The 16,270-nt window shown below is 35.4% G+C and overlaps 1 protein-coding gene across 5 annotated transcripts in view; it reads right to left on the bottom strand.

Moving 5' to 3' along the window:
• Tbc1d8-9 (TBC1 domain family member 8/9) overlaps positions 1-16,270 on the bottom strand; it is a 36,613-nt gene that overhangs the window by 7,487 nt on the left and 12,856 nt on the right. Inside the window, exons 13-22 of one of the 5 annotated variants that reach the window (XM_087351080.1) lie at positions 15,629-15,887; positions 14,202-14,274; positions 12,721-12,876; positions 11,978-12,163; positions 11,149-11,337; positions 10,156-10,462; positions 9,488-9,682; positions 7,670-7,806; positions 1,079-6,201; positions 61-746 (exon numbers count right to left, since the gene is read on the bottom strand). In XM_087351080.1, the coding sequence (XP_087207206.1) occupies positions 5,992-6,201; positions 7,670-7,806; positions 9,488-9,682; positions 10,156-10,462; positions 11,149-11,337; positions 11,978-12,163; positions 12,721-12,876; positions 14,202-14,274; positions 15,629-15,887 (1,712 nt within the window). In that variant the 3' untranslated portion in view covers positions 61-746; positions 1,079-5,991. Of the gene's footprint in view, positions 1-60; positions 6,202-7,669; positions 7,807-9,487; positions 9,683-10,155; positions 10,463-11,148; positions 11,338-11,977; positions 12,164-12,720; positions 12,877-14,201; positions 14,275-15,628; positions 15,888-16,270 lie in introns of all 5 variants that reach the window. The other 4 variants (XM_087351081.1, XM_087351079.1, XM_087351078.1 and 1 more) reach the window with 4 other exon arrangements.

The following is a 16,270-nucleotide window of genomic DNA, read 5'->3' as shown; positions in this document are numbered from 1 at the left end:
GAACTATAAATACTTCTATGATTAATTTTCCTGATCGGTAAAAAATATGTATGAACTTACTTGGTATCTTACATCCTCATCAGAGGCTATGCTGCAATATTTTGTTGATTCCAATATCTCTTGCTGTGCTCCATGTTGTCATATCTTCTGCGTTAAAGTCTCTGATGGCTACAGAAATTATTTCTGGGGCAGTTTTCCCTTTGAATGTTCTTGGCACACTTAAATGTTGTGCTATCAAGAAGTTCTGGGACTAATAAGAAAAATAAGTCAGAGTTGCTGGCTGTTTTATGGTGTCTCCTTCAAGGTAGTTCTCTTGGGAGGTAATGCACATTGTTATGTCATTCTGCCATTGCTGGAAGCACTTCTGGAACCAGTGTTTTGTAATCTCTTGTAATGCCTCTTTATTGTTGAATTTTCAAAATGTCACTGAATCTCATTTCTGAGTTTTGATTATATACTGTCTTAGAAACAAAAAGAAACCACTGGAAGCCAAATCTGGAGGGGGGGGGGGGGGCTGATGGCCATATTGTTTTTGGCCACGTATCAGTGCACAGAGAGGGAAGTGTATTATCAAGATGCAGCAACCAATCATCAGTGTGCAATGTTCCTGGATGTTTGACCCGTAATTACAAGAAATTTCTGGATTATGTAAGTATATGCATTTAATTGTGGTGTCACATGGTAACAAGGTAAAACACAGAGGTGTTGATCAGCAGCATGCCACTAGAGGGCCCCAAGCACCTGATCTGTAAATGAATGCCTCCTGCAGCATTGCTATCTTCTATGAACACATACTAACACAGCAAGTCTCAAGTGCAGTAACCAGCTATTTACATATGTAATGAAAAAAAGTCCAAAGTTTTAACAGACTGTGTTGCAACGAAGTATGTTGGTGTAGTAATACTGTGTCATATTTGTATTTGGGATATAATCGGTTTGTATCTCAATTAATTTGCTGGTTATCCTGTCAGACATTTTCTTCATCTTTGTAGGTAAATGCAGGGTGGAACCTTGAGAGAGACCGTAAAATTCTCCTTTCAAATTCTCATTTACTCATTAGTTAATAAATCACTCTTACACTGTTTTCATAAGTTGGTCACTGGAAACAAAATGAACCAATGAACTGAAGATTGCTGTCTTTTGGGTTGTAGTGATGCATAATCTGGTAGAAGTTTACCAACGTTTCACAGGTGCTTACTGCCTCCATCATCAGGGTCATGAGCTATTTGAGAAATGAAATGTCCAGAATAAGATTAAAAGGCCTCTTTACTAGAAAAAATTACCCATCTCATGAAAGGTGTTGTTCTAGTAAGTGTTCCATCTTTTTCTAAGTACCCAATTATACGTGTGCCTTACCCAGTTTATCATTATGTATGATGGACAAAAAATATCTGACACATTTATGTATCATGTAGTAAGAACTATTTGATAGTAATCATATTCACATATTACACAAAACACAAGCTTTAAAATGCTTATAAAACAATGCCTTTTAAGTGAGTACCATTTTCATTTATTTGCAGAGAATGTTTCCATGAAGTTCCAAGTGATCCTTGATCTGGTAGACAAATGATTAAATGTATCTCAAAAAAGATTACACCCTGTCAGGTCCAGACTTCTGGTTGGCCATTTGACATCTCTCACTTATGGATGAGATGATGTAGGAACAAGCTCTTCAGGAGTGACTGATGCATGAGTGTTGGTAGATGTCCCATCTTGTTTGATCACCTAATTCTACGTTCTTCAGTTTTGCAGCATGACAAATGTTTAGCATTTCTTGATCATCACTCAAATGCCACTAACAGTTAAACAGTCAGAAGAAAAGAAAAATATGGCCCAATAATTCCAGCCCAAGATGTACCACAGGACAATGTAATACGTTTATTATAGAATGTTTGTTGGTGGAACTTACAGTTTTCTTCTGCTTGTTGGCATAACCTGTATGAAATGAGTTTCTTCCATCAGTCTCACATCCTCCTTTGACATCCAAAGAAATCTGTTACATAGAGTCACTGTATGATATTATTATTTATTAATCACAAATTGTTATATTAAACTTATTATTATTTTTGTTGCTTGCTTCCACAGACAGTATCACAAATTATACATAATAATCTCACATGTTCTCCCCCCTTTTTAGCCTATTCCTCCTTATCAAGTGATAATGGTAAGATTATGAGATCATCATACATCACCTTTCAACTTCTGAACCAGGTGACCAATTTTCACAAAACTTGGTGTAAACTATCTTTTTAATTTTCTACAATTGATAATAACAAGGCAGATACACAAAAACTTGTAAGGTGAAAGTAATACTAGTACCACTTAATGCAGACCCTGAAATGATGGATAATAATAGACCAAAAAAGTATGCAACTTCTGTTAAGAAATTTTTTTTGTAGAACATAAAACAATACAATGGCTCCATGACATCTATATTCAGCTTCTGGTCTGATGGTACGGCCAATGGAGCTAGGCATCTGGAATCTGGAATGTACACGAATCATAAACATACTCGCAAATTCTATACAAAATATTGTGAAATTTCGGGTTCTCATGGCATCAAGTATGGAAACGACCATCTTCTGAGATGATGTGCCATGTAGTTTCATAGAAATTCACCAACATTTCACAGGTGCTTACCATCATGTTGGAGGCAGTAAGCACCTCTGAAAAGTTGGTCAGTTTCTATGGGACTATGCAGTACAACATCCCAGAAGACAGTAACATTAATCTGAAAACATACTGTGAAGAAATCAACAATTACAAACATAGTAATGATGCAAAACTTTAAGGTCAAATCCAACAAATTTACCATAGACAAGATGACCTGTACTACTTAAAATTCTTCCCAAAAAGAAAACAGCAACAATAACAATAATGTGTTAAAAGAACATTTACAATGCAATCAGTAAAGAACTCACTCCACTAGGATTCAATAGTATGGCCACGTATGCACAAGTCTAGCAAGTACATTTTATTCTTGGATAATAAATTTACACTACCTAAGTAAAACAATAACACAACACAACACTTGTAAGACTGTAAGTAAGTTCTATGCAGAATTTAACACCTATCTTTATACAGGTTTTGGAGATTACATAGCATTTCCCAGGCACTTCCAGCTGGTGGCGTTCGAAGAGCTTTTATTTGTGCATTAATTGAGGTGACATGATTTAATTTTTTGTGATGATGGACAACTGGTTTTACAAGACTCTGACTGTGGAAAATCTCAATGTCACAATACAAGAATGGAAGTGGAAGCCTGGAATTAAATAGGAAATATTCTGGATTGTGGCCATTTACACATTTTATACAGTTATATATTTGATCCTCTGCCTCATACAAATAACATAAATAGTATCTGAAAAATAATACATTTCATGAAATAATTTATTAAAAGTATGTGAATAAAATATTATCAATAGGGCAGAGGCACTGAAATTCAATAAACATATACAACCACACACACTGTACAAATTTGTACCAGTAACTTTGAGCTGCCAGATGCAATGACATTCAAAAATTAAGAAAAGTTACAGTGTTATCTAGAATTATAAGAATTTAGAATGTATATAAATTTTAAAAATATGGCATAAAACTTGAAACATTAATGTAGTTTTCATAAAAATAAAAATGGGAATTTGAAAACCCCCTCCTGAAGGTCTTGCAGGCTCTAGCTATAGTCACTGAAAATTGATGATCTAAAACAGCTCTTCCCTGAAGATCACTCAGGCTCAACTAGCCTAAAAACCTAACTACAAACTTATTTATGTTAAATAATAATAATAATATTTTGTACAGCATGTATATTACATTTAAACTTAAAACATCAAGACCTGGTGCTGCTCATTATTGATATGAATGTAATTACAACTGGCAACATTAATAGCCTATACCATATTTATCTACACATCATATCTCAGGATTTTACATGGACAGCACAATGTGATTTGCATAAGAATATACAAGACACAGCAATAAACTTTGCAATATCATTCATGCAAGATGTACTGGCTGTAAGGTAAAGCAAGCACTCTGACCTTCAAAAATTCCCATTTTCTTTCAGCAAGAAGTAAGGAGTGTGGGTGTGTGGTCAGTTGTTATCAATCACTGCAAGACACACCTTGTTAAAAACAGAAGTCTCCTTCATTTTCAACAGGTTTTCTGTGTTAATATAATTACATCTGTTGGAAATGAATGATGTGATAGATCATTTACTGTCTATGCAAAACTAAACACAAGAATATCAAATATGGACTTAGATGTTTCCAGAAAGTTTGAAGTTAGTAAGCTACGGTGAGTATGGAGAAAAAACAGATTTTCTCCAAAGCAGTGCTTCCCAGCAGGCTTTTCATGAGCGAAAAGCAAAATTTACTGAGGTATAAGAAACATTTTCTTCATGGATAACTGTATTTTCTTTACTGTTACAAAACAAGGAAATTATGTCTCTGTGGAAATGCAGCCTCTAATGAACCCACCGTCCATTCTCCCAATGATACACGAGTGTATCTGGAGCAGCAGTGAAATGACAGAGAAAGGAAAACTGAAGGATTCAGAGTAAAACTTGTTGCAATGCCACTTTGTTCACAAAGACTGCCTTGGGAATGAACCCAGGCCTCAACTGTGAGAACCTGGTGACTAACTGCCTGTGCTATGGCCACCAGTAACTGTAAATATGGTAGTCTATTCTTTATTGACTGCATTTTAATCAGCAATCAGCCACTGCATGTGCCGGTGTAAATTTCTGGAGTGGGACTAGCAACACTAATACAATTTACCCATTTTTGGTCTTTAGTATTAGTTCCATTAAAATACTGTATTTTTTCTTAAAAATTCTATAAAACAGGAGTATGCATAATATTTACAGGACAGTGGTATTTGGATAAATACAGTAATTCTAAATTTTGAAACCAATTATATGCATAATAACTGCAATGCAGGAATATCACTGTTGTATTCAGACTTGACTTAATAGCTGAAGACTGAATATCTTAACCACAATTTCAAACTGGACAAATTTTTGCTGTACATATTATTTATTTTACTCATTGTTATATTTGTTCTGATGTAACATTAAAAATGTTCACAATTATTACCATGCAACCAAGTTCTAAAATGGGATGATAACACTTCATCATATGGGAATAGGGGATTACAGCCCCATATTAAAGGCTATCATCCAGACTTTAACTCAAGGGTTTAACAGTTTGATGGTATGCAACTGTGATGCATGATCAGCTGCACTGAAAATAAGTCATGATGCATGACCAATAAATGTAAATGCTAGGACATAATTACAGATGAATAAAAAAAAAGTATTCTGAGAGTTGCTTAAATGAGTAATGTAGCAATGATGGAACTAAGAAGTGAGTAACATTAATAAAGTCTTCTCGGGCTAACAGCCGTGTTAGTTGGTGATCAATCGCCGATGTTCAAGCATCATCTCTGTCCTCATTTTCAAGGCTGACTATGTGGCTCATAGCGCGTAACGTCAGCAATTGATCACCAACTAATACGGCTGATAGCCCAAGAAGACTTTATTAGTGAAAGCCGTCGTGAAAGCTTCACATCATATATAAGTGAGTAACACTTTCCAGACACTTCCCTCCTTATCTTTACCTCAGATATCTTTATTACCATGAAAATAATTAAAATAAAACAAAATCAAAACCAATCTTTACACCTGTTTTGTACATTAAAATATAAGAGATAAAAATGTTTCCATGTATATATAATAATTGCTTGCCAAGTAATGTATTCCAAAACCAATACATGGAAGTATCAATATACTCACATGTTTCCAGATGCAATAAAAGCAATTAAAATAGTATATAAATGAAAAGAATATATTAATGATGCACAAAAAAACAAGTAACCAATAAGAAGAGTTTATATGACATTGTTAAATTCTGTGATCATGTCCTAGTGTGGCAGACAGCGTTCTTTGTACATTATTCACATATCAAGTTTTATGTACCGGCTTGCCAGTCACACTTTAACAAATGCTGTGTCTGACAAGCTATGTAACCTATTGAAGCGTCGACCTCTAAGCTTCATGATGCCATCTGACAATGAAGTCTGTCTTCCAAAAAACTCCACAATAGGTTGACCAGTGAGTGTAGTTGCCAAAAACTGTTCTACTGTAATGGACCAGTGTGGGTCGGGTCCACAACCAGGATTTCCATTTCGATCCGGTGACTGCAGTGTTAAGACAATAATGTAACAAACTAAATGTCATTATAAACAGCAGCAAGGAGGGAAGGGCAACATTTCAGGACTTGAGCAGTAATTTGTACACTTGGAAAACAGAACTAAATAAAGTTACATTATAGAAGGGGAATGCAGTTAATAATACTTCACTTGATTTTACCAATTCTGCCATGATCTTCCCATAAAAGATGAAAATAAATTACTTTTTGCACATATAGAACACATACCACTTAATCAGAAGCTGCCAAGTACAATATAGAGTGCAATTTCTGGAAACAAACAGATGCCTCGAAAAACTAAGGAATGATAAACTTTACAATGTTTACTAATAAAATAACTGTTAAAATATGTTTCATATGAGACTGCTATGTTAAATGCAGTTAAATTCAAAGATGTCTTTACTTACAAACTGAATGACTTCTTAACCTTGCAGTAATTTCATAAATAATCTCAGGAACAAATATGAATTATGATTTACTTAAGAATAAACAAAGTATGTGAACTTACAATGATTGAGCTTGCACGCAACTAGATCTCAACCATTTTCTATAACCTACAGCTCTGACAAAATGAAGAAAAATATTACTTTTAATGAGGTACTTTACACATGCTGATTGTAGTGATCCAGGTCAAGATATATTTTACTTTGGTGCCATATATACAACTTGAAACCTTTTCAATAGATGTAACTTACAAAAATATTGCCTCATTTTTAGAGACAGTTCTCTACAATAGACAAATGGGCAAAGCACTGCATGAATGCTTTTCATTTTCCTACTGAGCTAAATTTTAATACAACATACTGTTTCATCAGCACGAAATGTATAGTAATTAAGTCTTTCCGTTGCTTATGACGGTATGAAAATACAAGTGAAAGAATGAGTTATGATTTTTCTGCCTTGTTCTACAATTTGTGTCATGTTTGTGACTGAAGGCAAGGAAGTTGGCAGTTAAGTTGAGAAACAGAATATAACGACAGTCTGTGTGAAAGAATTAACTTTCAAACGTGGAATGATTGTCTCTCTACTCTGATTATTTGTGAACTTTCACACAGTATGCTTTTCTGATTGATGTTCCCCAATTCTGTAACTCACAAAATCAAACAAAACACCAGTTTAGCCACAGTTTCAAGTTGAAATGTGAGCATAATATAACTGAGTTGAATGAGATGCTTATGCTGAAGTGAAAGTCAAATTGAAGTTGATGTTCAACATCTTATGTCTGGTGGAGGATATTTTTTGTTGGTAATCAAAGCAGTTTACTTATTATACCACCTATTTTCACCCAATACCATCAATTCCAATAAACCATTGATTTTTCATGTGCAATACTACTGTGATATGTAAAATAATAGCCCATCTTTCCAACAAAATATGAATTTCAATATCAATCATAAAAACACATTGTATGGAATGGGCCACAGAAGTGCCATTTTAGAGTAAGAACAATATGTTACCTGATCAGCAGACGGAGTATCCGGCCGAGAACCAGGCCAATGTGCTGCTGCTGCGGCTGCCAGTAAACTATCAGCCGATTCTTCCTTTTCCATATAAAATCGCTTTCCAACATCACCCAGCTGGAGTAATAAAGTTCCTACAAACAAGACACTCAATACTCTGCATTAAATTATTCCTGATATTTAACAGCATAAAATTACTTTCACTGCAAAAGTCACTGTACAATGTACTGCCACCACAGCAAACAACCCTGAGTACATATATTTTCCATACATGTTTTTTGTTAGACATTCAACAGCTGAAATACTACGACGGCTTACAGTTGTAATGTACTTACTTACATACATACATAATACAAAGAAGAGTTCCAAACATAAGGTACAGTTTTATGTTCTGTACCAAGTTTTTGGATAAGCCTTTAAGAAAAAACTGATACAGTTGTTTTAAATTTCATATAAAGTAGACATTATAGTGAATCAATCCTGACTTATGAAGTTTTTATTTTATAGACTTCCTCTGAATAGTGAGATCTGATCAATAAGTATCGAGAATTAATTTATATCTCAGATGAACCATACTACACAAGGACAAAGCTGTTACAACCATACCCTGAAATGTTATTGCATGTCTCAGCATATTTACAGCTTATTTCATTACTTCAATCATTCAAGACCAGCATTTAAATTCAGAGTGTTTTTGACATGTGTCAACTTAGCTATGTCTGAGAGTACAGAATGTATGTTTACTAAATTTTCAGAGATCAGTAAAGCTGCAACCAAAAAATGAAATAACGCAAATAGCAACTGGAATGCATCAATGAGCCATATATGAGTTCTTCAGTTTGTCACATGTCAACATAATTATATCTGAGCGTACGGAACAAAGTATGTCCATTTGAATTTGTACCTCAACTGATTCCCACTGTTAGCTAAACACAGAATTCCATAAATGAGGGTTTTCTTAGTCGGAGGACTCTTGCTGAGTGTTCCTTAACTTAAAATAACCCTCAAGGACAAAATATTTGATGATGTGAAAACAATTTAAAACAATGCAACAAAGCAAGTGTTGGTTGTTAAAAAGCTGAGTTCGTGAAGTGCTTTCAGCGCTGACAGGAATGATGGAACAACTACATGTGTGCTGAAGGAGTTTACTCTCAACAGGATTGATCTTTCAACCTGTAAGAACAGTATTTTAATTTCCACACAGTCTTGACATTTTTTGATCAGACCTTGTATTGTCCGCGAACCACAAGAGTAGACGTGACTTGGCAGCAGTTGCTTGTGTGGCAGAGGGAAAGTGGGTTCTGCGCATGCACTGGTGATGTATTCCTTACCTAAGAACATTGTGCTATCAGTCAGTCGGTACATTAGCTCACGACGTACGGCCTGTATAAGCTGCGGGAGGTTTTCGGTCTGCTAGTAGCACAGAATTGTACCCCACCTTCCTCAAAGATGTCAGGTCTACTCTCGTGGCTCGCGGACTATAGTCATGACTATAAAAGTCTGGCAGGAGATCGAATAATAATAATATACTCAGAGAAAGGACCCTCACAAAAAATATAATGTACAGAATATGGGATTGTGTAAATTACAATTTGTAATACGAAGAAAATAAAAAGGTACTTACACAGTATTATTGAAAAATTCCTTCACATAGCTACCTTTTCATGGCATAGTAGAAGGTTTACAAAGAATTAGGTTTAAAAAGCAACATATAAGTACTCATCATAATGGTAAAGTGATATGGCATACGTCTGCTGAAAGTGTGCAGTGAAAAAACATGAGATAGTCATAAATAAGATGCAATGCTTCACATACCAACTGTTGCTATTGAATGGAAAGTCTCCAGATCTTCTGGCTGAGCTTGGAACAAATCATACAAGGTCTTCCAAAGCATGATGAAATGTGGTTGTGACATTCTTGGCACACTCTTCAAATCAGGACGGCTGTCACGAGTTTCAACAAGAGATCGCAAACTTCCCATGCTGCGGACCTCCCAAGATTGTTCTCCTGCTTGGCATATAATCATACACTTGGTACACTGTATAGACACTTCAACAAGAACATAGTTGCTGAAAATGAGTATCCATGTTTCAATTGACTTTGAAGAAAATATGAAATGATCTCCTGAAACTAAATTCAAATACCCAATAATATTTAGTTTTATAAAAAATAAGTTATTTCAAATTTCAAGTTCAAAGCCATGCCACTAGTTCAGACAGATATGTAAATATGGTTTCCTTTTCAAGGAAAATATCATGTAAGTATCAAACCATTAACATGCAAACCTGATGTGGTTGGAGCATAAAGCCAACAATTTACTTTCATCTAGTGCCAAGTCTAGAATACATGCCCCTTGTAAGCCTCCATGATGTAGCCCTTAGGCACACAGACAATTTCACCTTTTTACTGTTTTCTTATAATAAGGTAATGTTAATACACTATGTCTATTTCTAAAATAATGAACTGGGAATTAATGTCCATACTTTGAGGCCGTTCATGTTCTGACTCTCGACCAGCTAGTGTAGAGCTCTCCTCAGCTTGACTGGAAACAGATTCTAGTGAGGTGACACTATGTTCCATATTATCAAAGAAATCTGTCGCTTCAGCTGCAACTTCTGCGCCACCATCTGAATGGGTAGGTGATTCTATTTCTGCAGCTGTCAGAAGTGGAGGTAAATGTAAAGTATACAGTAACTTCAGCCGCTGCGTGATGTCAGCAGTACACGTCATACCAAGAGCAGCTGCTAGCTCTCTGAAGTTCAGCAGGCCATCTGCATTGCGATCCATTAACTGAAAGCATTCAGAGTTTGATTTACATCGATTCAATTTAAATGATCATACATTCATTTGAAGGAAATGTGTTCTCATATTGAGAGAGGTGTTATCACAGACTATGAGAACAACCTATGTGCTGTATCTGTGTTACATATGCACAACATAACCATATCTCGCCCTCTGCTAAAATAAGGAAAAGGACACAATGAATTATTTAATGAAAATATCTTTCCCAGTTTCAGCAGCCACATTATTTGAAGTATGCATAATCTTGAACCAAGAAATCAGTGAGATCACACATGTGAAAAAACTCTGGGTTTGGATGCTGGTGTGAATTTTTCATCGCTGCCTCTTATCATACCACCATAACATCCCAAAATTCAGGTTATGAAATGGGATAGCTTCTATGGAGGTAAAGTATTTAAAATACATAAGAATCTTATGATGTGATTTCCAGAATTGAATGAAATCATGAATTGGGAAATGTCCTAAGAAGGAACAGCTTCATTCTTTGCTGTTGCAAATTTAACTATTCAACTATTTTTACTTTTATTCAGATCTTGCTCATTATAGAACACCAAAGGGTGAGAGGAGATATCTACACTGATTGAAACAAGTCCATTTTAATACAACAGTTCGGACTTCGCGTCATGGCACAAATTTGATCTTGAAACAAATATTCATTCTTACGGATGACTCACCCTAAAAATTCTTGCTGCAATAGATTCAGCTTGAGTGCCTTTCCCCCAAGGAGAAAGATCTATAAACAGCAGCCGGAACAATTCAAAGTCAACTTTATATGCTTCATATGGAGGTTGTGTAGGATCATACCTATCTGTTGTTACCCTCCTCTGGCTCATCAGCTCTTCTCTGACAAGCACCAAAAGGTCCTAGCATAAAGAAATGCAATAAGACCTCAGTATTACTAGGAATTATATAATATATACTAGATAATCAAAGGCCATTGGCCCATATCAAAAGACAAAAAATGCTAGAAGTAGTAGTATTAATCAAGCATTTACAATTAAAGTGAGAAGGATCATACTTATACTGACCAAAATTACACAACTGTAATACAAAGTATTTTTACTCGCATTTCCAATAATAAAAACCTTACATTTGTGAGAAAAAATGCAATTCAATGGTTTATGGGAAAACAGACATTCTGAGACTGTAGTACATCTTGAAACTCTCAAGTCCAAGTTTCACATCAATACAGAACAATAGGTAAAATTACAGATATATATAAAGTTCTTCAAAAGAATAAGAAGATAAAAACCAGTTAACTAAACATTAACATGCATTTTTAACAGAAATTTTTGCACTTAATTTTACCAAGATCAACGTATTACTTTTGTTATTTTCCCACAAAATTTGAACTGTGATACATTTTCAAAGGATTCATTACCTATTATCAAATTTGGGTAAGAAAAATTCTGGTCATGGTACACAAATGTATATACAATGTATTTACAGTATATACCATAAGGTATACTGTCTGCAAGAACATCCATAAAAGCAGCATCTCACCTGCAGTTCATCTTGGGAAAAGTACCCATCTCCAACCACACTACGCATTACATTTCGGCCAACTCCATCCTCCAGTTGCTGCACCACCTTTAGGCGATATTTGAGTCGTAGTCGCTCAATCAAACCAGGTGTTAGGAAGCCATAATGACTATATGCATCATACAACAAAGACTGCACTGAAATGCTCTGTCAAAGGAAAAAAAGAAAAAAACTAGCTTCAAGAGAAACACAAGTTAATTCAGAAACTACTTTAGACCAAATTAAAAAAAAAAAGTAAAGATGTCCCACTATAAGCCATGTAGGCACTTTAGGAGGTTGGGTGGGCCCCAGAACTGGTCTGAATGCAGAGGTTAGAAGAAAAATCAAGGATCGAACCCCGGTCATCCAGTCCGTAGCCAGTCACTATACTGACTGAACTACACCTGCTCTGAACATTGTAAATGTTGTTATATGATGTTACAGGCACACTAAAGGGACTGTGCTACTCTACTTCACAGTAACACTATAAAGGTCATCTCCCATAGCTTACAGGCTGGGTTCTAAGGAAATAGATTGGCTATTTAATTTTATAACTGGAGAGGTTATATAACATTAACATGACAGGGGAAGATAATCATTAATGGTAAGTGCATAAGAATTTGGAAAGAATGACCATGGCCTATTTGACAACATTTTTCTGGAATTTGTAAGGATGGGCTGAGGGGGGAGGGAAAATACAATAATCAGAAATGGAAAAGTGAAACCTTGTTTATCTGTTCGCCATCTTTATTGCGGAGTGTTATTTGGCCCTCTTCATTAAACACTCCTTGCAAATAATCGCCCAGGAGTTGCATGGCTTCTCCATCATCTCGACATGTTAGAAGTTTATCTTGATTTGATTCCAGAACAGTCAGTGCCACCTGAAAGAAATTATAAAACAAAAAAATTACATCATACTGTTGTGTGTCATTATGTAACTAACACTAAGTTGGCTGGTGTAATACCCCCAGTGGTGATCTATAATGACCTTACCTTGGCTCTGCTGACAACAGGTAACTATAAAATCCATTTTGGGGGAGGGGAAGGGAGGAAGGAGGCAGCACCCTCAATGACTGTATAATTATGAAGACAACTGTCACGAAAGGGAACCTACAGTTTAATGGGTATTCCAAACCACAGCAGAGGCCTGGTATATTTCCCTATCCACCAAACCCCTGACATTTTATCTTTGGCAGAGATGAGGTATTCAGGCTATATGCAGAAAAAGAAACACACAAGAAATAAACCCACAAACCAATGAATAAAAGACTGTGTTTTACTCTGGGATCACCAGATCCTCTCTGGGATTTGAAGTTCTCAAACAAGTGAAGATGGAGATAATCTTCCAAACTGTGATGCAGTGTGGTCATACAGGTGATTGCCTACATTTTGAGGAACATATCAACTCCGTCTTCAGTGTGAAGTGAGTGAGGTTCTGAATATGACATATTTATATAGACTGAGGACAGCCAATGTGAAGGAGGGGGAGGCCCTGTAAAGGCTATGAAAAGTACTCCTATGTAGGCTCCAGCAAGGGCTGGTTTCTAAGAGTGTAACTTGAGTGAAAAAAATTGTCACATAAAGTAGTAACAGTGAGTGCCGAAGAGAAGAGGGAAACAAGTGGTCTACGGCAGTGGTATTCAACCTTTTTTGTTCGCGTACCCCCAGATATAATTTCTCTTAAACTTTGTACCCCCAAAGTTGTTGGTGTATAATTCAAGTTATACATAGTATATAATCTACATCTAAAATAAATCAAATAAATTACATTACTGATTATTCAGTGTTTATCATAAAATATATATATTTTTTAAATTTCATGTACCCCCAAAGATGTCTTCGCGTACCCCAGGTTGAATACCACTGGTCTAGGGCATAAGTTAAAAAGAATAAGAAGAGGAAGTGCAAATGGCAACAGGGATAAAAAAATCTGAACTGGTGGAACAAATTACTGCATTGTAAATCATTCAGTCAAAAGCTAAAATAAAATCAGTTTTTGAAAAATGTGGCAAAAATACTGCTGAGTGATGTGGGAAATGAAATTTCAGAATATTTCCCAGACAGCCCTATGGGCAGATTGGTGGGTATAAAATATTTGACCATAGGATCTGCACAACAGAATCCTGAGCATAAGTTTGTGTGTGCAGACAAGGAAAGAATCACAATATAATAAACAATTATGCTTTGTTTGGGACACATTACTTACTTGAAAAATAACTCTGGCACCATCATAGAAAAAGCAATCAATGATATTCACAGCACTCTCATACGGCATAACACTGAAAAACAAAATAATATATTTAAGTTAGCTTTGCATAAAAAGTTCATTTGTCATAGCAGGTCACACTGCATACGGGCTTAGTGATGACTCAGCAGTATACAATACTAGCAATACAAACTATCAGATTATAAGGAAACATATACACACATCTCTGCTCAGTTCAGTCAGTTTTATTTATGACTGAATAGAAAATGGAACCTACTTGTTCACTCAAAATAGCCTATGAATCATGGAAAGAATGACTATTTTAAGAACATTTTAATTTCATATGCCACAATAATATTCTGTTCACACATCACTTTAATAAATATGTTACTGCACTTCAAATCCTTGCAGAAGTTACATTTATGACACTTTTTCCATTTAACAATGTCTGATATAACCGATTCTTGACTTATTTAAGAACACTGTTTCAACTGCAAAGGTTATATAGTGTCAAATGAGATGTAGAGATGATTATGAATTGGCGAGTACATGGCCTACTTGATGATACCATCCCCCCAGCATCCACCTAAAGGGACGAAGGATTAACAATAAAAAATCTCAGTACAGTAACTGATAATCTGACCATGACTCCATACAGACACTTCCTAAATACAAGTCTAAAGCATCAGTTACATAAATCTACTTGACAACTTTGATAAGCATACTTAAAACCTACTAAAAAGAGTACATACTGCACACTACCAGTAGAGTAAAGTTAATAAATCAGGTATGTTCAATACCAATCTCATATGAGTGACACAGAAAGACATGTATTTTACATATGGACGACTAACTTCTGAAAAATGCTAATAATACTGAAGTACTAAAGAAGGTGAATCACAGGAAGTTCTGTAAGTTCAATCTGAAACATTAATTGTCAACTACTCAAAGAAAACTCAGAATCATGGATGCAGTAACAATGATGCCATCTAAACCTCTAATCTATAATACATATTTCTTCATACTTAAATTTCATGAATATCCACTGGGTCAAAGTGAAATTCTTCATGAGTAAACAGTTACTAATTACAACATATTTTTCTGACTTTAAAACTCAAATTCAAATCACACGAAACCACAGCTTCCCACAAAAAATATTTACCTCCTTAAACCCTTGACCTATGCATAAAATATATTAAAGTTGCCAGTCCTACGACGTTCATATTTACCACACACAACAAAGCATGTCACACATTTACAGGTGATATGTTAAGCCTACAGTCTCAAAAACTTTAGTTTGAATGTAAGTGAGTTATTTTGGCATTAGGCAAATGCATGCTTTGCTGTACAGAAAATACAGCTCACAGACAAATGGTTAACATAACTGTGATATATTTTAATATGCAGACAGTTAAAATTAAATGTACCTGAGGAAAATTGTGAGGAACCACGAGAGGGAAATCATTCGAATCATTCCAAGTTCATCAAGCCGAGCTTGGAGATTAGGAAGGTGGTCTGAAGTGAGGTCATCTAGCACTCCTTGATCAATTAATGCCCCCACAACTCTTGTATTATAATAGTCAGGAAGCAAACTCTCACACAGATTTGCTAGCTGCCAAAAAGCTTCCTCTTCTGAGCAGTAGATCAATAATACTGATGCCACGATATTCATGGCCTGACAGTAGCCTGGCAAAGGACAACCAATTAAATTTTATACACTGTTATTAGAGGTGCATTTGATTTTAGTATTATATTATTTTGACAGAGTTCACAAAAAAAAAGTCCAAGAGAAATTTGAAAAAATATTTCCACACAATGTACAGAGAATTCTAATGATAATAAAAGTGAATGTACTCTGTTAACAAAAACTGACAAAGCATGATGGACAAGTTAGATTTAATGAGCAACAGCACCTTACATATTATCTATTGGTGACAGGAAAGTAGATTATCTTTTTCTCATAAGAACTTCTTATATATGCACACATGCAAAGAGCACACATCCATAAGCATACACAATTTTTTAATATGCAGCAGTGTTTGAAGACATTACAAACAGTTACTGTTTTA

This window comes from Zootermopsis nevadensis, unplaced genomic scaffold (genome assembly GCF_977971745.1).
Source record: "Zootermopsis nevadensis isolate Lab colony 2312 unplaced genomic scaffold, Znev_1.0 Znev_ptg000018l, whole genome shotgun sequence".
Lineage (NCBI taxonomy): Eukaryota > Metazoa > Arthropoda > Insecta > Blattodea > Termopsidae > Zootermopsis > Zootermopsis nevadensis.
The sequence above is the reverse complement of the archived record's forward strand: the minus strand, read 5'-3'. Positions and strand labels throughout refer to the sequence as shown.